The 17,621-nt window shown below is 39.3% G+C and overlaps 1 protein-coding gene across 1 annotated transcript; it reads right to left on the bottom strand.

Annotated features, from left to right (window-relative positions):
* Positions 1–4,747: 4,747 nt before the first annotated feature.
* On the bottom strand, positions 4,748–11,818 carry LOC118769341 (guanylate-binding protein 2-like). Its single transcript, XM_036516373.1, has 7 exons — positions 11,626–11,818; positions 10,956–11,083; positions 9,709–9,818; positions 8,534–8,724; positions 7,629–7,859; positions 5,696–5,976; positions 4,748–4,969 (listed from the first exon to the last, which is right to left on the bottom strand). Exons 1-7 carry the CDS (start codon positions 11,816–11,818, stop codon positions 4,748–4,750), a joined length of 1,356 nt encoding a protein of 451 aa, XP_036372266.1.
* Between the last annotated feature and the right edge of the window lie 5,803 nt (positions 11,819–17,621).

Here is a 17,621-nt window from a genome sequence, read left to right as displayed (position 1 = left end):
TTTGTTTTTCCTTGTGTTCCAGCCCTGCCCCGCTCCCCGCCCCCCGCCCTGTCTCTACCCACCTGGTTGCCTGATTGCCTTCACCTGCCTGCCTGCACACCTGCTTCCCATCCCCTTGTCAGCCCTAACCTATATCTTCCCTGCATGTCTCTGGCCTGTTGCTAGTTCGTTACAGTGTGTTTCTCACCTGTTTCACCCCCGCCGTGTTTTCCGTCTGTGTTGTTCCCGGTTTTCAACCTTGCCTGAGCTCCGACCCGGTTCCTGCCTGCCACCTTGCCCCGATCACCTAATAGCCTGCCTGCCTGGTTCTCGACCCTGCCTGCCCCTGTTCCTGATCCTGGTTTTGCCCATGGACTGCCTTCCTGGTCTCGACCCTGCCTGTTTTTGATTCACGATTTTGTCTGACGATCACAATAAACCCGTTTGGAACCCGAAGCTCTCGTGGTCTGTGACTGAGTCCTTGCCTGAGCCTTAACACCATCCTAAGAAGTGAACCTCAGAAAACATTAAAGGAGGTAATCCAGTAACCCTGTAATCCGGTGGAGGATTTATAAAATATTGTAATACTTGTTGTTCTTGGTTGATTATGTTGCATGTGAGAATGTGTGCGACACCAAATAAATCTTTTGGGAGACCACAGATTCTTTTAAGTCGTTTACTTGCCTTAAGCCTACAGAACATACAGAGCAGCCATTCCAAAACCCTACTGTATCTCCTTTGATTACTCTTTGGACAGTACTCAACTATCGCTGAACATCAACATCAATGCAAACCTAATCAACAACATCTCTTCAGAATAACAGCTCTTAACATGATTAACAAGAGAACACATTACAAGCAGTTTCAACTCTTACAATACTAACCACAGGGGTCTAAATAAATGTGACACTTTTTTGTGGAACACAATTCATTAATGACGATGGCATGACTTTGCCCTGTGTAACATTATTAGGATTAAGGTGTATCATTTTAAGATTCTTTAAGCAAAAAAAAACAAAACAAAGTTCACATTTTCAGTTACGCATTGTTTTTTGTTTCTGTGCTCAGGGGCATGAATAAACTTGGAGGGCTCTGTATTCCCTGCCTCAGAAGAGTGAATGCAGGGCAACATAGATTTGATTGATTGATCTCTGAGGAACAGAAAATCAAGGATCTGGTGACACAGCATATATTTGATTACCAAGCTTTCCATGTTGTTGATGTGCTTTAAAAAATCATATTTAACTGTTTTCTCTTTAGTTGCAAACAGAATGTTGAATACATAATTGAATAATTAATTTAATATAACATACAGTATCACTGTCACTGTGTCACTGTAGTGTTACTATAATGGTATCTGTGTGTGATTATGCCATGCACATTGTAAAATCTTCATTTTGTCTTGACAGCCCTGTGAAATTTTCTGGCACTGCATAACAGATCATTGCAATCATTGGTATAACAGATCAATACATTAGCATTACAAACATATTTTACATATATTACCATTAAAGTACTACTGTGCATTACATTTATTGCAGTCCACACTCCTTGAGAAACACAAGGATGAAAATAGCAACCTCAGTATCTATCTTAGTAACTTCTTTGTGCCATTTGCACCAGGTCCATATATTAATCCAGTTCTGCCTCAACTAGTTGTGTCTGATCATTGGAACATCTTTTTGCACCCTAGTAATTGTGCCTTGTATGTCCAATGCAGAAAAATTCCTGGTTTACACCTGTTCTGTGTTGGCACCACCAAGATTATACAGTGAACAAAAATTTACAAAGTTTAAAAAAATCTTTTCATTATGGTTATCAATAAAAATCTAATTCTTTGTGTATTTTTTAGTTTAACAATTCTACAAAAATACAAACTATGAACACAAAATTGTTCTTCATTTATTTTTCCAAGACTCTCCATCCATTAGCATGAATTTTTAAAAAAAGTGATACCATCTTCTCTTCTTCATCCTCCTCATTTCCTTAGCTAGTTTTTCAAAATGTTGTCTCTGTTGCTAGAAAAAGACAAAGAGCCATGTTACTGTGACCAACAGGAGAGCGAAACAGAGTGTTGAATCTATGTGAAACCCTGGGTCTATATACAGGAGGTCACCGAGTAACGACGAATCAACTGGCTCTCCATCTCAATAACTAGGGAGGTACACTTCTTACAAATGATAGTGTCTTTCAATGGGGCAGCTTTGTTTTCATATGCTCTAGAAGCTTTCGAGCTTTATCATGGATGATGGTTGATACCGTCAATCGGCGCAAGACTTTACTCTCGATGCGCGGACAAAAGTAGTGCGCCGATCGTTGTTCGTCGTAAGCCATAATAAAATTATAATGGGGTCTATGGAGAGAGCGACGTAACTTCGAATTTATATGGATGGAGGACCAGATTCAGCGGCGTATTCCAGTTAGCGTAGCGTTGATTCAGGTGTGTATTTGAGGTAAGGTGTGTATTTATTTTGGTTATTTATTTGTCAAAGGTTTGTATATGTATATTGGTACATGTATTTCTTATGTAAATATATTCACCAAAGGTTGGTATGTGCATTGTTTAGTGAAAATAAACGTTTGTTTAATGTTTTTTTAATGCATAGAATTGTTAAATATATGATAAACGTTATCGTAACTGCCGCTACATACCGCTACAGACGCCGGTAGAGGCGAAAAAGCGACTTACGATGTTTTTTTAACTTACGACACCAAAAAAAAAAAAAAAACGGAACCCCATCGTAACTTGGTGATCTCCTGTACAGTAAATGGGAGCAGTAAATAGCCTGAGCATGTATCCTCCCATATAGTAAAAGGGAGGAAAGGAAGGACTAGACATGCTCCCCAAAAGCTCTACACTATGCAGTGTTTTACATCATGTATACCACATGCCATATAACAGCTGTAGACCCAGAGAACATCATGCATTTACAGTCAGCCAAACCCCAACCACTGATCACAGTAAAATCATCCTGTATCTGAGAAGCACAGAGCATCCCAAACACAGACCCTCCACCCAATCTCATTATGAACCAGATACAAATGGAGAGGAATCAGCACAGAGGATTTCAAACGCACTGTAAACAGGGCAAAAATAGAAAATATGTTACAGAGTCGAACCCATACTGCTCTTTATCACCACAAACCAATAATGTATGGCTCTACAGCTACATTTTTATGTGAGCTACATTAATAAAATGTTTAAACTTTATATTTATGAAACAATGTATGAATAAGTATCATAATTATATCATAGTAGCAACAAGAAATTTTCAAATTTTACAATATGCATATTAATACTATCTATTTGTTTCTCAGTGACCAAAGGACCAACAGGAAGTCCATGTTCAATCACATTTGGTCCCAGGGCAACTACAGTGGACACATTGCTGCAATATGAAGCTCACGATATTTCCTCAAAACCATCCATCTGATATTATTCTGTATATTGCTAGTCATACAACACAAGCACAAGGCAGTTGCACAGAGAAGTAAGTTGGATTAGCCATTAGACGAACTAAATGAAAGAGCAAGCCAAATTGAATTGAAGTCCACTGAAATGTGGATATTTTACCAAAATATCTTAATTAAAATGTAACTTTCTTAATTCAGTTCACTGACCATGAAATTAAGGTAGGAATCACTCCAGCTTTACTACCATTTTTAAAACTGAGTTGTTGAAAATTCCTTAAGTAGATAAAATATTAATTCAAATTTGATTAACACCAATTATTTGGATACACACTTGTGGATTGAAATAGTATTTGAGGTGATAATTTAAGTACTGGTAAGGTAATAATTCCATTCACAATTAAATTTATGCTCAATGTCACATTTTGAGAAAAGAGATGTTGGAATTATAATCAATATAATGGGTAAGTGAGGTGTTTTATGAGAAAACACTGGAGTTTTGTATACCCATTCATAGCTTTCAGAATGTCCACTTACACATGCTTAACACAAAATTAAAACAGCCTCAAAGGAAAAAGGGCTAATCTGGGGAAATTTAAAAGCATGGCAACTTGTATATGCTCAACATGGAAACAGTTACATATAAGAGAATGTTTACCTCAAGTACTGCCATTAGGTTTGCTTCATTTTGCCTGGCTGTGTCTCTTTCCTGTCTCAACAGCTCCTGTTTATGTTTCTCTGCTGTTAATAGAAAATATTAAATTGTTAAATATTACTTATTTTAATGTTGTAAAACATAATTCTGCATTATTAATCATAGTTAAGAAAATGAGTTATGAATGGGTGAGTTTCATGGAAGGAGAGGAATGGTTTCTTTTGAACGGGATGGCCAATGCATTTTTTTGCTTAAAGTTGTGCATTGACAGTCTGTCACCTTCCAGAAGTCTCTCTTTTTCAGTCAGCTGTAAATCTGCTTTAAGAATGTTGCATCCCACATCACTTTTCTCTGCCAGGAATGCCATCAATGCTTCTTCAGCCTGGAAGTGAAGTTCATTGATTACAGTCCTGGCCTGGATTGTCTTTAAAATATGTTTAATGCAAAAGTTCTTGGTAAGACTGGAATTCTTTCTGTCAAAATTTTACATTTGCATTCATGGTGAGACTTGGATGTGCCACTGCTGATATATCATAGAGAAGGCCTGTAGCTAACAATAATAATCTATCTGACTACAGGATGTTTATTGTGCCTATAAGTGTCTTTTTTAATTGAGCTCTAATTTGTAAGCAAATCAACATTAGGAAGAAAAATTGTCTTCATCATCTGCACAACCTTAAACACAGTACATTACCCATCACATTACACAGTCAGAATCAGTACCGTAATGCCTTTGCCTGGTGCAGCTCTGTACTCCTTAATGATCTCGTCCAGTTTTAGTTGGTAATCAGCGTAGCCCTTTGGTCTCATGAATGACTCTGGATTCAAATGTTTCCACAGCTGCTGCAGAAGAGCTATGCAGTGATCCCTGGAAAGCTTCTCATTTTCCTTGCAAATTCTTTCATATTCTTCTATTATACACACCTTGGGATACAGAATGGGATAATTCATAACTTTTACCCTCTGTGCTTACAAGCTTACATTTCATGCTTAAAAGAACTTGAATTTTGAATGTTGAAGGGTAGGCAAGATTGCTAAAGTAGGTGTCCTAATCTTTCTGTCCTTCCAGCTTTTGGCTGTCTGTCATATATGCAATGAAAGGGTCTTGAGACACCTTCAGCTATGTCTATGTACAAATGGAGACTGTGAATGCTCTGTGCCTGATGTGATGAACAGGGTGAGATCCCACTTCCTGTCTGCACTCTCAGGGAAGTGTGCCATTTACTGTAATTCATCTCTCTTGAAGAGATTGGATGTCTGTGAGGATAACCATGGGGAAAGGCATGCAGAGAAGGTGCTGTTTCCTCAGTCTTTGTTGGATGCCTCCTCTTCTTCACATCTATCTTGTTGTAATTACGCATGGACCTCATAAGAATTCACCCCTTTGATGCTAGGTGGTAGACATAGGAACCCACAGCTAGACTGGAATTTTGTGCTGAGTTGGGCTCTTGAAGGCCACGTGATAATTAAAACAGTGTACATAGGATCAGAAGTAAGAGACACTCCATAAAGGCCTCCAAACTATTTGTATCGTCATCCTTAGTACTTCTCCACATTTAGCACATAAATGGAACTTTGAGCAACAAAAAAAAAGGAGTTACGTCTCCCTCCTGTGTTTCTGTTTTATGTTGCTCAAAATTCCATTCCTACCTTGAGTTTTTTCTGGTAGACCAGATCTTCGTCCTTGAAGGAGTGGGCTAGGAAGAACTGCAGCGCCTTCTCCAGGCAGACTTCATGAACAGTGGAGAGCTCCTCCTGTGTCTCAGTGTGCAGCTTCACTCGCTCTCCCAGCAGCTGCCTGTAGAGGGTGAATGACTGCTCACATGCAGTAGAATTTTCTATCTCAGCTAAGGCCTCCACTGCATTCTCCAGACAGGGAACCTCCCCACTCCTGATGGTGTCCACATATATTTTTGCGAGGCCTCCCAGCACTAATGCCATCATACCAAGACAGAAAAAAAAAAAATTAGACATACACAACATATAAACATCTAACATAAAGTTTAATTACTATTAGCAACACCAAGAAATACTTTTAATTCTTGTTTTGCATTTTTCCCCTTTTTCACCCAACTTATTTTTAGCAGTCACCAATTTTCCATCACAATTTCACCAACTCAGGCAACAATTGGCAGAACTCACATAGGAGCATGGGGCAAGGTGAGTGAAATCCCTCAATAAATACATGCCTACCATAACAATCATTCACCCTAAAGTCCAACAGTGCACCAGGAGGCAAACAATGTCAAAGGACAGGTGCATCTAGGTAACTCATAGGCACCTACACAAGATGTGTTGAAGGAAGAGCAGGGAGGCGACCCTGGTTGACCTACTTACCTCTGGCTCTGGTATAAAAAAGAAATGAATGTAGAAGTGCATAGACATCCCTCATATCAGGTAAAACTGTACACGTCAAAGCAAGCTAGTCAGCCAGGAGACCACAGTGAATTTAGATGAGTATAATGACAAATCTGGCTTGCAAGCTAGCGAATGCAGACAAATCTAGCTTGCAAGCTCGTGAATAGCAAAGTCACAAACAACATTTTGGCCTACTTAGATGTTTTCTCACACTAAAAGAACCATTTTAACTACTAAATGATAACTGAACTGCATTATCACACACATCAGTAACATTATCTCCTTTTTAAATCATATATCTTTTGTATGTAGCATTACTGGCATTCAACTTATCTTTTCAACTTGCTAACAGCCCACTGATGTTGAGTGACTGAAATAATATGTTTCTCCAGTTCAATGATACAGAGTTGTTGGAATTTTAATGTTTTCTAAATAAGACAAGCAGATCAGGCATGGGCGTTCTGAAATAATCCTCCCTCTCCTCACAACAGTTTATGATCTATGGGTTGGGTGATTAATGTAACATTTAAATTGACAAACACTTGACTTTATATTCAAATCAGCTAGCATCTTGGTTTCCTTTCTGGATTTTATTAAGGTGAAAATCTCTGAATATTGCATTATTGTGACAATTTGAAAAAATGACTCTTCCTATCATTTTGGTTGCTAATTAGTTAAGATGACTAATTAGCTGCACACAAGCATGTGCCATCAAGCACCTAAAGTAAAGATCTAGCTAAAGAGCTGCTGTTTGATGTTAGCAGTACTACATCACCAGCTCCTTCTGACAGGCATTGATAGTTATCAATTTGGTCCACTACATGTTTGTGTTTGCAACATTCATAGAAGCTACAAGGAGTAAAGTCATTCAGCATTTTGGTTGCTTATGTCTTGTACCTCTACCCTCACTCACTTGCTCAATGGTGCAGTAGAATCAGGTTAGGATGGCCCAACACATTAATATATTGGATGCAGAAATACAGGATTGAATAAATGTAGAAATATGTACATAAATGACAGATTGATATGATAGATTAATAATGATTTAATTATTCTCAGTATTCATAGTGATGTGTAAAGTATGTAAGTATTTGTGAATGTTGAGTTTTAGATGGTAACTTAATGCTATTGGTTCCAAGACCAAAAGGTTCAGTTTGTGTGGAATTTTATAAAAATTATACCAGTCTTCCTTCATCCTCTCCTGGCTACAGCATCTGAAACTTACTGCTCCCCGTGACTGTGGTCTCTCCCTGAATGATCTTCTCACAGGAATGGGTGAAAATGTAATTGCAGAAGTGAGATGTTTGCTCAACAAATGCAGGGTCCAGGTCATTGTCACTCAGCTGCTCTATTTTTTTCAGTTTTGCCTTAGATGCAGGCTGGTCAAATACAAAGCACTTCCGACTGGGGAAATACTTCTGGATGTAATTGCGGGGGTCCTTCCTGTTTGATGCTTCTGTAATGTGACATTGAAAGCAAAATCACAGAAGGGAAGGATTATTTATAATTTTATAGCATATACTATTTGTTTTCCCTGGTGTAATGACTAATATTTTTCATGCAATATACAATACTCATGGCTCTTGGCACATTGATGTATCTCCTCATGGTGTTTTATGTATCTAGCAAATGCTCAGATGACCCTGAATATCCATCTATATTATCAGTGAGACAATAAAGTATAAGGTTGCTACTGTATATGAATTGCACAAAGCTTGGTATATATTACATATATATATTATTCAGAATATTACACATCATTACACATCACCACCCATCATTAGTATTCAAAACAATGCTGAAACCTTGCTCATGTAGTAGTTTGATTTGAGTTTGTATAATTAGCAGTACAAATTACTCTTAAGTCATCCTTCTTTATGTAATTATGTTTTACGCTCTGATTAATATTCTTGTAAGGTGGAATAAAACTCACTCTCAAGGTGTTCAGACACAGTACATTTTAGCTAGAGAGCTAATTACTGCATGGCTATGAGAGGAATACTATATTATAATGTGCAGCCTAGACACATGCCTTGCATCAATGTAAAATGGAAGCCATTGTCAACCTGGGAAATTTTTCATCTCTTTCAGGACTCTTTTTTGGCCTGTAGTTTCAGATCATGCACTTACCCACTTTGATCTTTAGTGAGTTCTCCAGGTACTCATCAGCAGTGATGATTTTTCCATTTAATTCAAGCTCCAGCATGAAGTCTCTCACAGCCCACACAAAGTGGGGAAAAACATGGGCAAACTCAACAGAGGCCTCCTTCTCACTCTTGCCACTGGAAATCTTGATGTGCTTAGATAGCTCGGTTACATAACTATTATACACTATCATCAAGGAGAAAGAACAGGAGGGATTTCAAGAATGGACTCACAGGAAAAGATATTTAGATACAAAGGTCACATGTCCTATAAAGAACTGTTCACAAATCTGAGGCACTCGGGTATGCTTATTATCAAATATGGAGAAAATAAAAAGATGAAAAGATGAAAAAATGACCGAATGACCAAACTGCAAGATCTTCACAAGAATGTGTAATTTGATGCACTTCAAGATAGATTCAAGATACCTTTTCCAGCTCTTTATTCTAAATGTAATTTATCCAGTTATACAATAATGAGCAAAACCCACTCAGTATTAATTCCTCTTGTGGGTTTATATATTGGGGCGAGTGAGCAATAGCTGCTCAAAGGTGCTGCAGGGTGCCAACAGAGGTGCAACAATGGAACCCACCCCTACCCCGGAACAAAGCCAATTTGCTGTGGGCTTCTGGTCATTTAGGGCAGATGATAAGACTTATTCAGAAGCCACCTTAATTTATGTGAGAATTTGATCTTAATACCATTTTAAAAATTTATCTCTTATCTAGGGTTACTTACATAAGTAAAAACAGAAAGGTTAGGCTAGGAGCAGATACAATTACAAATCATCAGTGTCACTGCCAAAAGTGGGAATTAGTGTAGCATAGTGGTTAAGGAGCAGGACTTGTAACTGAAAGGTTGTTAGTTCAATTCCTCACTGGGGCACTGCTGCTAGACTTCTAGGCAAAGCATGTAGCTCACAACTGTCTCAGTAAATGGCTAGCAGTGTTAAAAAAAAAATGCAACTAATGTAAGTTGCTTTGGATAAGAGCCATAAATGTCAGTAATTTAATGAAATGTTATGGAGCATAAACATTGGTAATATCCTCCTGAAGAAAGTAGTAGTTTCCTATTTCCAAGCAGAAAATAGGGCAAGAGGCCCATTTCACTGATCTGAAGCTCATGAGATCTCAGCCCAGTTTGTGAGGGTGGGAGGATACTGCAGTGTCATCACAGCTTCATCATCGATGGTCCCTATGCTGTTGTAGATTAAGGTGCTGCTCAGGAGGACGGCCAGTGCAAAGATCCAGGTGTCATTTCTCTGGTCTCCCTGTTAAAAAGACAATGCTATGTATATCACTCGCTACAGGAATTGAGTTTGGCAGATCACCACTAAAACCAGTTTCATTTTGAAAATATTGTGGTATAAAACAATCATTGTAAAAATATTATTTCATTGTCATTTCACTATGTAACTGCTAAGTTTTGTATGGCAGTCAGTGTGAATCTGTGGATCACAACTAACATGTCTGGACCAAAAAGACAACATGCTTGAAAATATAAACTGTATAAAACAGATTACTTATACAATCCCTATGCAAATAATTAAGTCGAGACAACCCGGTCCTGGTCAAAGTCCAAACCTAATAAAGAATCACTACACGGCAACGTAGCGTAGCAGTAAAGAAGTGGGACTCGTAACCGAAAGGTTGCTGGTTCAATTCCCTACAGGGGCACTGCTGCTGTACCCTTGGGCAAGATACTTAACCCGCAGTTGCATCAGTAAATATTCAGCTGTATAAATGGAACACCGTGTAAAAAGCTGTAACTGATGTAAGTTGCTCTGGATCAGAGCATCTGCTAAATGCCAATAATGTAAATGCACCTTTCATTCTTTGATAGTTTTCAAATTGGTATGAAGGTTATGTTCTGATAAATGTGTCCAGGGCACACTATTTTGCTAAAGGGGGGGTGCTGTACATGGGTTCACTTCAGATGTCAGAGGATTTGGAAAGAAGGAAAGGTTTGCTTCCCAAATACAGCCCTGCTGTTGCGTCCTTGAGAAAGGTATTTATTCTAAATTGCTTCAGGAAATTGCTAGCTGTATAAATACATTACACATAAAATGGTGTTATATAGATGAGTCACTCCAAATAAAAGCATCTGCTAGACATCTGAATCCCTGTAAAGATGAATGCATCTAACGTATTGCATTACCTTCCTGTGTCACTTCATGCTATGTATTCATACTAACAACACATACATTGAGCAATATGAATTGTACAATGAGAAAGAGAACCAATCTTTACCATGACTTCATACATATCTTTGTTCTATGATCAATTTATACATTTCCAATGTGATGTGATCAATGGTCACCAGATCTCACACATCACACTGCTGATTAATAAATAAATTAATCAGCAAATTAATTATCAAATTAATAATAATAATAAGAGTGGACTACCTTTTCCACATCCCCCAGTCCCTCAGTGTCCAGCAGGACCAGTGTGTGGTTTTCTCTGCAGGGGTGAGTCACACACCACATCCAGATGCCCTTTGTCTCAGACTGGATGGTGGATCCCAGGGAGAACCCTGAAAACATGCACAAAATCCCCCTAATGAAATCCCCATAGAGGCACATGAAACCCCCTGAAAGAACAATGAAAAGATGAAGATGATCCTGAAATATTACAGCCCTGAAATCAGAGCAAAGCAGAAATATGGGACAACAAAGAAGATCCTAAAACTGGAAAGGCCAGAATTCCCCAGTAGAATAGCATGATGGAAAGAAAAGTAAAAGCTGGTGTAAATTTGTTTCTGTTCCTATTTAATGAGGGGTATGTATGTAGAGGGTTGAGTGTGTCATACGCTTATTTCAGCTAAACCTGTTACATGGCACTGTAGCCCCCTCTGGAGATGAGCAGCCCTGATCTGCATGATCCACATGAGTACATTATCCATCATCCATTATCATCCTGCCTTTACTTTACTTGTCTTATTTATCATTTCTTTTCACTTTGCATACGTACAATCCACCAGCACACTCTTCCAGACCTGCTACCCCTCTTAACACAGAGGCACCACTCCATTTGTAAACATGAGAAGAATACAGTTTTCCCCATTTTCCCAGTCACCTGTGTGCTTCCCAGCCAGTCTGTTCATCAGGTAAGACTTGCCAGTGCGGTATTTGCCCACAATGGCCACCACCACCACAGGCTGCTTGATGGAGCTCAGGATGTCCAGGGCCTCCTGATTCACCTGAAAGTCATTCTTCTGCATTGACTCAATGAGGCAGACTGGCTTTGGCATCTCCAGTTTCTTCAACATGCCATTTCCTATTTTGGAGCAAATCTACCCCAAAACCATCAACACAATATGTACAATTTAACACCAGGAAATCAGCAACATTTTGTATGGCTACAAAGGCTTATAAACATGCCTCATTACCTTGAGGTATGGAGATAATGGAATTATTGGTATGCATTAATGACTGAAAAAAGATCTCCCTTTCTGTGCACATGCACCTGTCTCTGGCAGCCTCTTGGGAGCCTCCTTACCTTCACACTGGGCTCCTGCATGGTGCCTTCTCCTGCTTCCATGAAGCGTCTCCCCCTTGCTGTCTCTGGTATCTTTGCTCAGCTTGATGGCATTTATTTGCTAACATCAGGTTTTAGCTGTCAATGATAAACAGATTATAGTATGGTATAAAGTGTAATAATTGACTATGTAATCATAGAAACACGTCACATGATGATGAGAAAGATACAACAGAAAATTTCTTGGTAAAGCCTGCATTTGTCACCTGTGAGAAACAAGATGACCCATTAAAAAAGATTAAAGAGATAACCAGAAAGAAAGAGAGAAACTGGGAACCACTGTGTGACAACTTGTTTCTAAATTGCACTATACAAAAATGAGGAAAAAACCCTGACCACCCCCACAAACATCCACCACCAGTCGCACCAAGAGGATCAATGACACAGAGACAAATGCCTGTATTGTTATCTTTATTAAAGTCAGTTTCATAGAGTATGCATGTTGACATGCAAAGACCATACTGTAGTTCACAGTCCATACCTTCACATCCCCTGCTGTACCTGTGCTCTTCCCAGCCAGTGTGTTCATCAGGTAAGACTTGTTCTTATTCTGGACCTGGTGAGGTGAGATTTTCTTTTTGGCTGATGAAATTTGCGGGGTCATTAGCCACTCTGGTGGGTGCTTTTGTGTAATAATAATAACAATCATAGCCAACTATAGCTGGTCAAAGAACCCTGGTAAAATGCAAGATGCCCAAATACATGCCCCTTTCAGTTAAATGTCCTATTGTTTTGGTTTTCTTTAAATCAAAGTCAAGACTCCATTTTCCAGTTGTAATCACTCTGCTCCAGGTTTTCTGTGCCCCACTCCAGATGTGCTCATGCTAACATGTAGAGAATTCTTTTCCTGTGTCTGTTCCATGCCCAACATGGGCTCTCTGCACCTGTCTCCTTTACAATTTACATTTAATTTTTGAAGCATAGGTTACAACTTTTACATGTTGTTTATTTAAAAGCTGGATATTGACTGGGAGAATTCTGGGTTAAGTACCTTACCTAAGACTACATCAGCGATACTCCAGTAGCGGATTGTACTGGCAGCATTTAGGTTATGGCCCCTGTTCCTTACCACTACATCACACTTTTGCCTCCATCACCAACTTCCAAATCACCATCCTTTCACCATTCATAACAAAATTTCAGGGTGAAGTAGCAGATTTTTCTCCACATCACAAATCAGTGTGATCAGTGTCAGACTTCAGCTGCCATATTATGTAAATCAGTACAACCACAAACCACATGCAACAGCTTCACCAAATCCACAACAAAGTCCACATTCCCTATAGTACCTGTGCGCTCCCCAGTCACTCTGTTCATCAGGTAAGACCTGCCAGTACGATACATGCCCACAATGGCCACCACCACCACAGGCTGCTTGATGGAGCTCAGGATGTTCAGGGCCTCCTGGTTCACCTGCAGTTTACTTCCACTTTCATTTGCAATCAGGCAAACAGGCTGGGTCATCTTCACTGAGCTACCCTGTAACCAGACACCACAGTGCACATTCATACAGAGGATAAGAACTGAAGACAGCCAATCCAGTTGGCAGTGCGAACATACAGTACAGACCTCTTCTGCAATTTAAAATGGGCACTTTGCTTCTTAGAAAATAAAGCTCTCGTGTCATCATAGCTTTGTCTCATGGTAGCCTTGAGCTCCTTGTTTTGGGAGAGTACTGTATCCTGGGCTGTTAAGGGTCTTGCAAATCCTTTAAATCTATTCCAGTCATCTTGTTCATCCAGATGTGTAAAATCATATACAAAAAGACCACAGCATGCAGATACTACTGTTTTGGAAATCTTGACAAGAACACCACCAAATAAATGTGACAAGTAAGACCATATTCTAGATTTTCTAAGAAAAAAAACCCATGTAGACATGTAGAGCTGCCCGTAGAGCTCTCACTTGATCACACCAATGACGGAAGTGCCCGAGTGGCAAAGGATGGCATGCTGTCTTGCCTTTGGCGGTTTGGGAACAGGATTCATTAAATATAACATATAATTTTAATTCATCTGACTCCAAATTTTGTAGGTGTTAACACATTTTAACTTAGTAACCGAATCACTCAAATGCCTCTCTGCTAATCGCTAAGACAGAATGCTTATAAGCAACAGAGGGACTGTAGCCTCTGGGCTCGTGTAGCGTTGCTCTATACGGGTTGCAGTCTCTCATAGAGTTGCATACATGCCTGTGGCCTGAGCTCGACCACAAATGGCGCTAGTTGTATAGGCGAGGGACTACGGAGTATACCAATAGCATAATGATTCTATATAGCAGTTATCTTACGGTACAGTGATCAACTGCAGCGAGTAAGACGGACAATGAGCATCGAGTTAAGAGAAATGAATTTATTTGTTGCAATGTATGAACTTCCAAAGTAATGAACAGTAGACAATGCAATGGAAGCAACAGAGTACAACAGAGAGGCAAAGAATAATGAATGGGCTATACGCAAAGGTGTGCAGGAGGTTGTGTTAACGAGTCTCCCCAAACTATGACAGTCCCCCCCCATATACCCAAACATCAAATGTGGTATCTGGACTTTGGTGCTGTGACCAAACATGATAAGCTCTGAAACAACAGTGTAGTCATGATTCAGCAATTATAAATACTGCAAATCTTGCGGTAACCGGGGGGGGGGGGGACGAAGGGGTGTTAGGAAAGCAAAGATAACACTTTTGTGCCACATGTTACAATCTTTGTTATGAACCCATCGTACCTCCCTGCTACATACATCATTGACATGCATGTGAAATTAGCTTTCAGATGACACCAAATATGATTATGTTGCACATGAGAATGACCATATTCCATACTTTTGACAAGAGATGAACAGGGACCTGAGTGTGGCTGTGCTCTAGGTTGCCTGGCAGCAGACAGAGTCCAGAGTGCAGGATGCAGCTGCCCTTAGCGTGACCTGCTGACCAGAGATTAGCGGCAAGGGGTGGACTGCAGCCACCCCTCGCTTGAGTTGCTTAATAGTCACGTTTGGTGGGTGTTGCATGGTAACTGAGGTATCCAGATAACTATTGCACCCTCCTGACCTTCTGATTCCTTTGGTGGGTTTTTCAGGAGATGTGGTCCTGTAAATTGCCCTACAGATAGAATCCTCTGGATAAATTTGGTTAATTCACCAGGAATTCACCAAATAACTTTGAGTGGATGTAATCAGAATTTTTTGACTAAATCATCTTTCAGAGATTCTTTTGAATGTTGTCAGAGTTCACTAGCATTTTACAGTCAATATCATCATTGGTTAAGACACAAGCCTTTACCATAAGGTTTAGTTTCTCCAAAGAGAAACCGAAACTCACAATCTGTAATACCCAAATTTACTCACCTTGTGAAATGTACCCTCTCACCTCCTAGTGACATTGGATGTTCCTGGGACCCAAGTAATATGTAACAACCTTTGTTAATTCCACATAAAATGAAGAATGTCATTTAATGCTAGTTAATGCTTAGTTTAATGCGCACCTGACCCAGGTCATTTTCCGTTTGATAAATAGTTCTATTACTTCATCATGATCCAAAAAATGTGACAACATTCACCCAAGGTGATAAATTTCTCTTCTTTTTGGAATTCCTCTCAAACTGGAATTTGTCTCCACATAAATGAATATGGGTGCCAATGTGCCCCAATCTGAGTTGAGAGGTTGCCCTGAAATATCTGTCTGAATTCCAGTATCCTGGACACAGTACTATATCATAATAAAGTCACTGTGTGATACCTGACATACCTGCCACCCCTGTGTACACAGAGGCACTACCCCATTTGTAAACATGAGAAGGATACAGTTTTCTCCATTTTCCCAGTCACACCTGTGTGCTTCCCAGACAGTCTGTTCATCAGGTAAGACCTGCCAGTGTGGTATTTGCCCACAATGGCCACCACCACCACGGGCTGCTTGATGGAGCTCAGGATGTCCAGGGCCTCCTAGTTCACATTCTTTATAGTATGAATGAGACAGATAGTCCGTGACTTCTCCAGTTGCCCATTCTGCAAGCAGAAATGCAAACAAATGCACAATCCAGTATTTTTTACGATGTTATCTTCGCTCTTCCAGATAGTTCTTCTTTCTTCAAAATGCTGTATGCACAATATTGTATGTACAGCAGATAGCCTCAAAGGTTTTCAAACTTACAGCATGACTTAAAGATACAACTCCTTCAAAATGGATTGTTATATGACTTGAAAGAGGTTCATCACACACATAAGGTCCAGAAGGGAATTATTAGTATGTAGTCTATTGATAATGAAAATGTCATAAAAAGAGGCACATTAATACTTTAATTTTGTTAAACACTCATTTTGTTTAAACATATTAACTTGAAATGAAAAATACAAATGATAATTTTTGCAGAATTTAGATATCTGATTTGCTCCTTACTCAAGGGCATGGGGTAAATGACATATTTCTGACTGTTGATTAGTTGACGGCCATTAATGGAGGAAGAAATATGTTAATTAATGATGATGAGTGCTTCTTTTTATCTTGCTGATGATAAAATGCACTAATCACTGTAAATCAGACTGCAAGATAAAAAGTGACAGAAACTGAAAAATTTAGCCTGTTTATTTTTTTTTTTTTTTTTCCAGAACTACCATTTTAGGCTTCTTTGCACACTTCTTTGCACGTGATGTATTAACCTGCACTGCAGGTAAATGCTTCATCACAACAAGTTCTGTCAGAAGAAGCCAAACTTGTTTCAAAAGACTTTTAAATACGAAACTGCATATATTTAATGGAATGACCTGTTTATATTTGCAAATATATTCCAACCATAGCAACAAATTAAATACACACAGAAATTTAACAGCTTTCTGATCTGAAATTTACTCATCCTGAAAGCAACATGTAATTTATAACCGAGGATAGTGAAGAAAATGTGTTTGTTGAAGGCTGTTTCATTTACATGTTACATCTACTGCTGCAGACTCTTGCTGATCTTTAATTAAATGCCAATTCCTTACGTTCTCCCTTCATCTCTGGTGGCCTCCCTGGAGTCCCCTTACCTTCACTAGTTACTGGAACTATTAAAACCTGAATGTACTCTTAATGAAATTGCCCAGTAAACAATACTCTGTGTCTTGGACCTTTATGGTGGATAACTGCAAAGGGGGAGGACCTGATGGTCCCAGAATTTCATATCCATTTTCAGTGGAACCCCAAAACTCATACAATATTTTGCCTAAACAAACTGATAATGAATAGGGCTCAACAGGTCAAATACGATCCCTTCATTGACTGGGGTAGCCAGGCTTCATATTAGCCTTTCATGGTGTGTGTATAACAATCAACCCCATGCCTGTTACTGGGAGGATGGATGTTGATACATAGTCAACCATTGGAGAGTATATGCATGGAAGTTAAGCAAAAATCCTTTCAGAAGTGAAAGGTATTTTGCAGGGACCTGGGTGATACTAAAGTAAGTATTGCTCAACTTGAACAGTCCCAATGCCAACAGCCTCTTGCCCAAGAGCTATTCACCCAATCAATGACATTGTAGGAATCAGTGATTTGATTGGT

This window comes from Megalops cyprinoides, chromosome 22, assembly GCF_013368585.1.
Source record: "Megalops cyprinoides isolate fMegCyp1 chromosome 22, fMegCyp1.pri, whole genome shotgun sequence".
NCBI lineage: Eukaryota > Metazoa > Chordata > Actinopteri > Elopiformes > Megalopidae > Megalops > Megalops cyprinoides.
The sequence above is the reverse complement of the archived record's forward strand: the minus strand, read 5'-3'. Positions and strand labels throughout refer to the sequence as shown.